At 34.9% G+C, this 7,999-nt stretch overlaps 1 protein-coding gene across 1 annotated transcript in view; it reads right to left on the bottom strand.

Moving 5' to 3' along the window:
- Positions 1-521: 521 nt before the first annotated feature.
- Positions 522-7,999, bottom strand: part of CDH18 (cadherin 18) — a gene marked incomplete at both ends in the record, with an annotated part of 348,690 nt that continues 341,212 nt past the window's right edge. The window contains one exon of the mRNA XM_082836814.1: positions 522-1,012. Within this exon, the coding sequence (XP_082692940.1) occupies positions 522-1,012 (491 nt within the window). The remainder of the gene's footprint in view (positions 1,013-7,999) is intronic.

Here is a 7,999-nt window from a genome sequence, read left to right as displayed (position 1 = left end):
GAAGTATCTCGTGTCATTTCAACACAAGACAAAGCTAATGAGATGTGTCACAAAAACAGAGTGTGGGTCTCAAGAGTCCACCAGAAATAGTGGAAAAAGAGGTTGTGACTAACTTCACCAGTTTCATTTTACAGTGTACCACCCCTAGAAATCAGAGTCATAAGTGATTTGGAAACTTTTTGTTCAGTTTTGCTTTTGAAAAGAAATCACAAAATATTGAAACAAATATCATTGTTTGGCTTAATTCAGGTATTCTTCATTAAACAGTACACAGACTTTATTGAGCAATTGAAAATATACACAAGGAACAATAGCTTTTTCTCTGTATTTTTTTTTTAATTTGACTTTCTTCCGATTAAATAACCCAGTTTCGATCATGAAAAGGGCACTTGTTTCTACAGTAGCTGTGCTCTACTTGCTCTGTTCCTAGTACTGTTTCCAAGCTTCTTCCTTGCCATTGCTGAGGTTATATCTCCACTTGCTCAGGAAGCGAATTCTAGAAGGTTGCAAGAATTGACCCCCTAAGTTGTTCTTTCAGATTCTATTTCTCCATAGAGTTCAGCTAACTTTTTAAACTCGGGTCCCCAGTCTCCAAGGTACTGATAATCCTGGTCTGATTGTGTGGTTGCTGAATCCAGCGAGCTGATGGACCCAGCTTCTGAGCTCTGACCCTCATAGGCGTAAGTCTGCAGAGAGTCATAAGGCGGGACGCTGGGGTCTAGGTCGGCTTCAGCCAGTCTTTGCTTAATAAACTCCTGAACATCTATACTTTCCAGGGTGGAAAACGTCTGGTGCCTGGGGGTGAGTTTCATTTCCGGTCTGATATCTCTCCGGTGCTTGAGCTCCTCGGCAGCAGACGGATTCCTCAAGGCTGTGATGTCAAAGGCCTCGGTGTCTTCCTCGCCGCCCCCCTCGTCATCATAGGTGACCACATTCTCCCGCACGTCCTCCTCTGAAATGATCAGGGGCTCTTTTTTGCTGCGTCTCAGGGTGATGAAAAGTACTACAATTGCTAAGGAAAAATGGAAAGAGGATGAAGGGTTAGAAAAAGAAGAAGGACATTCTTGGAGATTGGACATCAGCAATTCACAGCCACTATCATCAGCTACATTCCATTTAGGCTTACGTTGTAACACAGCCCTGATCGCTGCACTCTGTGAATACCACCACAAGAGATTTTAACATCTTGAAGAATGTAGAAAATGACTATCTATCTCTACAAAACATTGGGAATCGCTGATCTTCTGGAGAACTCTGTGATATTTTCATTTGCCAGGCTATGGCTTCAGGATTTGTGACAGGTGATGAAGTCTAATCATTCAGTCAGGGAAACAGATGATGGGAAAGCAATATGAAATTTTGACTGGAAAAATAATTCTGTGTGGGAGTCAATCTATAGATACTTATCCTTCTAAGGAGTACACTAAAGGCAGGATATTTTAAGTTTTTGTAAAATAGGAAGAAGGAGACCCTATCGTTAACTCTTTCCTTTTGATGCTTTGTAGAAAATCAAAGCAGGAATATTTTACATGGTACATCTTGTTTGTTCATTATCCTTTAGAATAATATTATCAGGCATTAATTATTGCACTTATCTATCAAGCTGCAAAAGATGTGATTTTTTTTTAATGAATTTATTTATTTTTGCTGTGTTGGGTCTTCGTTTCTGTGCAAGGGCTCTCCCTAGTTGTGGCAAACGGGGGCCACTCTTCATCGCGGTGCGCGGGCCTCTCACTATCACGGCCTCTCTTGTTGCGGAGCACAGGCTCCAGAAGTGCAGGCTCAGTAGTTGTGGCTCACGGGCCTAGTTGCTCTGCGACATGTGGGATCTTCCCAGACCAGGGCTCGAACCCGTGTCCCCTGCATTAGCAGGCAGACTCTCAACCACTGTTCCACCAGGGAAGCCCCCAAGATGTTATTTTATTTGTACATAATTTAGGTTTCATAGGAATTTTTTTGTTTACACAATGCTCTTTACATAACTTTTTAACTTAATCCTCAAAGCAGAGCTGGGGATTTCCTCATTTTTAAAATGAGGAAACTGAGACTCAGGAGAGATTACATGAGTAAATACCATGTAACTGTAAGACCACACAAATGGCAGGTGGAAAACCTTGGGCTGTAGTTTATGACTTTTCACACCAAAGATGATGATGTTTCCATTACCATATTAAACTTCATTATTTTAAAAATATAGAACAAGGAACTGAGTGACCTGTTGGCCGTGTGTCTTAGGGCAACTTAGCCAAAAACAGTGAATAGGTTCTTATTATCAATAATGTTGTAGCCGTTGAATAAATTAATAGAAATAGGTCTTGGGTATTTTGCGTTGGTGGTTTTTCAATAGTTTCAGATTACTCTATTTGATGGTATTAAACCATTACTAAATAGAAAGATATTTCTACTTTATGTCATTAGGCCCAATACCCTTTACTTCATCTCTACAGACTGTTTGCTTCTTGGTTAGCTGATAATTTAGGCTTTATGATAACAATTATAAGGTTCATTGGTATTTAAAACATTCCTTATAATATAATAATCAGAGAGGTATATTCAAATGGAATGTAGGGTTGTTAGATTTAGCAAATAATGCAGGACACTTAAATAAATGTAAATTTGATATGAATAACAACAGAAAAAATATATGTATTATATATGTATGAGATGAAACACAACAAAAATACATGTATAATATATGTATTCGTACATATTACATACTATATATAATATGTGTATGTATACACATACATATATATGTGTAATATACAATTAAGTATGTCTCATGCAATGTGCAAATATTTTATGAACACATTAAGTATATATATTAGATATTTGTCCCAATATTATGTATAGGACATATTTATGCTATACATATTATAGCATAAGTGTGTATATATATACATCTCAAAAGTATATTATAGCTTATACATATATATAGCTTAAGTGTGTCCCATGTAATATATCTGTAGGTGTATGTATATACATACACACACACAGAAACTCCTACAGATATATATTTTTTATACAAAACTCACATTTCTATACTGTATTTTGTCTATTTATTTATGTCTGTAAACTGTATTTTACCTGGAAATACTGATTATGTGTAAGATTTAACAAATGGTCAGAAAGCAAGCGAACACCGGGTTACCTATTCTCTGATAAAGAACATACCTGACACTTTCGAATCCACCCTTTTACCCTTCCCCTCTAAAAAATAACTTCTTTTTCTTTTATTGTTTCCTTGCTTCTCTTTATAGTTTAACCCCTTTTTATGTATACCCATAAACAATACAGATAAGCTTTGCCTGTATTTGAACTAGATATCATAGTGTGTATGTGATTTTAAGACTTGAAAATGTAGAGAGAAAGAGGAATAGATATTCAAGCCAGAAGTGGAAAGGATAATTATGAGAGGGAAATCTACCAGATGTGGAAAGAGGTGGTCACAGTGTACTGGGAAGAAGCTAATTTTGCATACAAGAGGCAAGTGGGAACCTGTGGGAATAAAGAAAAAAGAGACAAAACATCTTTAGGGAGGGTCAGGGAATCATCTGGAAAAGTATGGAATAAGAGGATACTGCCTAAGTAATGGGGAAATGTAATAGGGAGATTATAGTAGACATGGGGAATTAGTGAGTCACTGTGTTGGAAAGGGAGTGATTACAGAAAAAGCAGAAAATGAAATGCTGATGCTGCATGTGGCTCTGCTTCATAAATGCTCTGCTACACAATACAGTAGTTTCCCATTCACGTTGCTTATACTTTCTTTTTGGGAAAAATAAACAAACAAACAACAACAAAGAAACATTTCACTGAATGCCATCAATATGCATTTAATACCTCACTGTTTATTTTAGTGTAGATCCAAGCCCAAGCAGTATCCTCAAATAATGCACTCCATTCTACCCAGAGGTTTATATTTATCATCCACTATATATTTCTGCTCATCTCTATGATTAACTGAGGAGGCTGTTCTAGATCAAAACATCTATTTCTACAGACTGCCTAATTTATTATAGTAAAATTTCTTACTTTTGTCAATAAATTATTTTCCTTATGTTGAAATGGTTGGTAGTTAATGCCAAGGGACTTTATGTGCATGTATAACAGGAAGAATGTGATCAATACTATTATCGAAGTATGGAGGTAATTTACATCCTTCACCAATATCAGTATCATATTTGCCTAATGAAACATAGTGGATAATGCTGGGTTTATTATTATGATAATTTTTATCTGTTTATTTCCCCGAATTTAAGAAAATATTCCTGATATATATGTGTTGATTCAAAATATAGATACTAGGTAAGTTTGAATTTAGAGTTTTACATCTTTCTCTTTTTCTAGACAAAGAGAGTTACTTGTCAGTGACAAATGATTCCTAGATTTGTTACATAACTATTTATTATAAAGATCAATTTATAAATAGCCGTACAATCTGGGACACTTTTTAAGGGTGGAAGGGGATTTCGTTTATAATTACATCAGGACATCAGGACAAATACAGACATATGGTCCCTTTAGTCAAAGGCAAATTCAAATCAATTCAGAGAAGAATGTGAAAGCATGAATGAGAAGGTACACTCCTAATGAATTTCTTTACAATCATGTTTGTTCAGTAGAGGTTTCTGGAGCAAATGGCACACAGCAGATACTCTGTAAACAATTCTTATGTGGATGAACAAAAGAATAATCTCTGTGAGAGTGATAATGTGGCACTGGGTTAAGTGAATCTTCATAGTAATAGTCTCACTAGGAAATAGTAATAGTCTCACTAGGAAAATAATTTTTAAATATTTTAAAAAATCAACTTACTGCTCCTAATAATACCAAACACCTAATTTTGCTTGAGAATATTTTTTAAAATTTGAAAAACAAACTAAATGTTTCCCACAAAATCTCAAGGCCAAATTTATTTGAAGAGAATAAATGAAGATAATAATCATACATATAAATTTGAGAGTTAAATCCCTATTTACGAACTGGCAGGCAAATAAGCATATTCAAATGAGTCTCCCACGGTATATCAAACCATACATGTATAACAGGGTAGTACTTCTTTCAGTGGTTCATCTGGGAAAATATAATATGATAGAGCCATGGTGTTATTAAAAAAAAAAAGAGAGAGCGAGAGAGAGGGGTACAGAGCTTGTCCTTTGTTCAAAATTATATTATAAATGATTTCTGGTATTTTCAAGTTTGATTACATAGTCTGGAATAAAATGAATTAATTGTAGTATTTTTGAGATGTCTTTATTCTAATGAATATTTTATTCTTGGTTAGTATATGTCTTTTTCTTCTCTTTAAGTCTAGCCAGGATTTTAAACCCAAGTGCTTCTTTTTATATAAGAAAATTATAATGAATTTATTGTGTCAGTAATTTATTCTATTCATAAAGGAATTCAAATTTGTGGAAACAGTTTTCTCTTTGTTTTCTCCTACGTTATATTTACTTACTTATATTATCATTCCAGTGCTTAGAGTACTAAGGGGCTTTGAGTTTTCACAACTAAAACTGACATACAACTTGCATTTGAATACATTATGTACTGACTCCTAACATACTCCCCCAAACTACTTTTCATAGCAGATTTGTTTACCCCTAAATATCACTTGATTCTTTTTTCATACCATCATATGTGAGTACTAAACTTGGTAGAATGAGATGGCCCAAGTCAGGGAGATGATTTTGATTAGCTTCTGTAGCCATAATTGGTAATGATACTTCTCATTGAAACAATTTTTCAAACTCAGGGGAGCCCACAAGGTCATTTAAAATAGCTTTCATGGCAAGCAGGTTGGCAGTTATCTTCTCATCAATTCCACCTCCTCTCCTAGTTCCTCACTCTCCTCCCACCACACCCACCTTGATCCCCATTTATGATGAAATTTACATCCAAGAATAGGAGCAAACTATGTGGTGGATTCATCTAGGTCAGCAGATCATATGTGATGCATGGACTACAAAGGTAGCCTTCCAGAGGTCTGATGCAGATCCTGATTCAATCATCTCTTGCACTGGTTCACTCTACCAACAGTTCTGGTCCCTCTGACAAGTAATAGGGTGGGTTGGGAAAGAAATGTCAGATCCCTGGGAGGGAAAGAGGACTCTGACAATCCCCTCCTCTGGCACCAAACTCTGATTGCATCATGATGGCTCACTCTAAATTCTTTTCTATCCATTCCTTGAAATGGATCTGAAAAGGTAATCCTGACAAAACATAACTCAACTCACAAGGTTTACATTTACCATTTAAAGTTAGGCCCTTTGGTTTTCAAGCACCCCATCTTCTGGTAATCAATATATACATAGATGGAGTCTGACCAAACTGTAAAATGTTGAATCATATTTAACCTATAATAAAACATAAATAAGCACCACAGAAGTTTACAGATGACTCTAAGGTCATTCTAGTTGAAACTTTATTTTCATAGATTCAGAAATAGAAGAAAGAGACTTCATGGGTCCTGAGATCACACAGTTAATTAGTGGCAAAACTGGGGCTGAGTTTCCATAATCACAGTCATGTTCACAAACAGCTACTAAGTAAAACATTTTTCAATATTAAAAGATTAACTTAACTTCATGATTTATTTAGCTGTTGAGGTTGAATGCTATTTCAGAATAACAAGTTCTAAAAGTATTGCTACCTCTGATGTTGTTGATATTTTCCTTGAAACCTATGAGCTCACACATTAATCAACAATATTTCAAAACTGCAAATGACTCCATCCAAGTCTGTGGGTCAGATATTTTCTGAATAATGATATAAACCCTTAAAATGCCATGAAAAATATAAATTACATTTTAAATAGTGATTGTTTAAATCTAAGCTTAAGAAATTCTGCAACCTTTGGATAAAACTGTAAAGACACATTTGAGTTTCAATAAAAATTGAAAGAGCAAACATATCAAATAGAAACTTTGTTTCATTAGCCCTGAGGTACAGCATAAAATATAGAAATGTTCTCTTATTTACCCCAAAGGGGAAACATTTTCATAAAGTCAATTAAAGGGATGTATTGTTTCATGAAATAATAAAATGTTATTTTATATAGTACACCTGAATGTACCTTATATTGACATCTTTCAATTTTAAAGATTTTTAATTTTAGTATGCAAAAATAATTTTATGATGATAAACAAAAACAAAAGCCAAAGGTAACATGCCTCCATCAGTTGAAATATCTTTCAGAATACGGCCTCTGGAGGAACTTATAGTAATGTCAGAGTGTTTGTTTTTGTTTTTGTTTTAATGGAAGTAAAATTGACTTATGAAAGGTCACTGAGTTCTATTCTTTTCAGTTTCAGTTAGGAACCCTAGGGGGTTCAATGTTTATAGTTGTTTATTCTTTGGGGTTTTGTTCTTGTTTTGTTTTCCTTTTTGGTTTGTGATATTTTGGTTTTCAGTTTCAAAGACATAAAAGGTAATTTGTTAATTTCTAAAGAAAATAGCAGTTAAAATATATATAAATAATCAATATATAAATTAATAAAATCAAGAAAGCCTGATTTTCCCAGATACCATCTCTACCACACTTCTGCAAAAGACTGTACTGCAGTGAAATAGTTTTTGTTATGGTGAATCAAACCTCCACACTCCAAGTTGCTAAGTGCAATTGATACTTTTTGCTACTCAATTTATTTAACTTTTGGGCAGCTTTGAACACTGTTGAATGCTCTGTCCTCCTTGATGCACTTATTTTCTTTGTTTCAGGATATTATACCTTACTAATTTTGTTCCTTGTTCTGTGATTTTTCCTTTGCTCTATGCTATCGCATCCTTCTTGATTTAGTGATCACACTGGAGTTTATCACAGCTCAGTCCTAGTCTATCCTCTCTCTCTTTATAGACTCTTGCTGTGGTAACATCAACAAAATGCATTTCTGGTGTCCCCCAACCCAGGGAAGATCAGGGCCCATATTCAGCAAGAGGTGAAAAGTCTTCTTTGATACTGTTCTAACTCAGTCTCATATCCAGTTTATCCAAGATT

This window comes from Leucopleurus acutus (genome assembly GCF_964270905.1).
Source record: "Leucopleurus acutus genome assembly, chromosome: 3".
NCBI lineage: Eukaryota > Metazoa > Chordata > Mammalia > Artiodactyla > Delphinidae > Leucopleurus > Leucopleurus acutus.
Note: the sequence above shows the minus strand (reverse complement) of the source record. Positions and strands in the feature narration are given on the sequence as shown.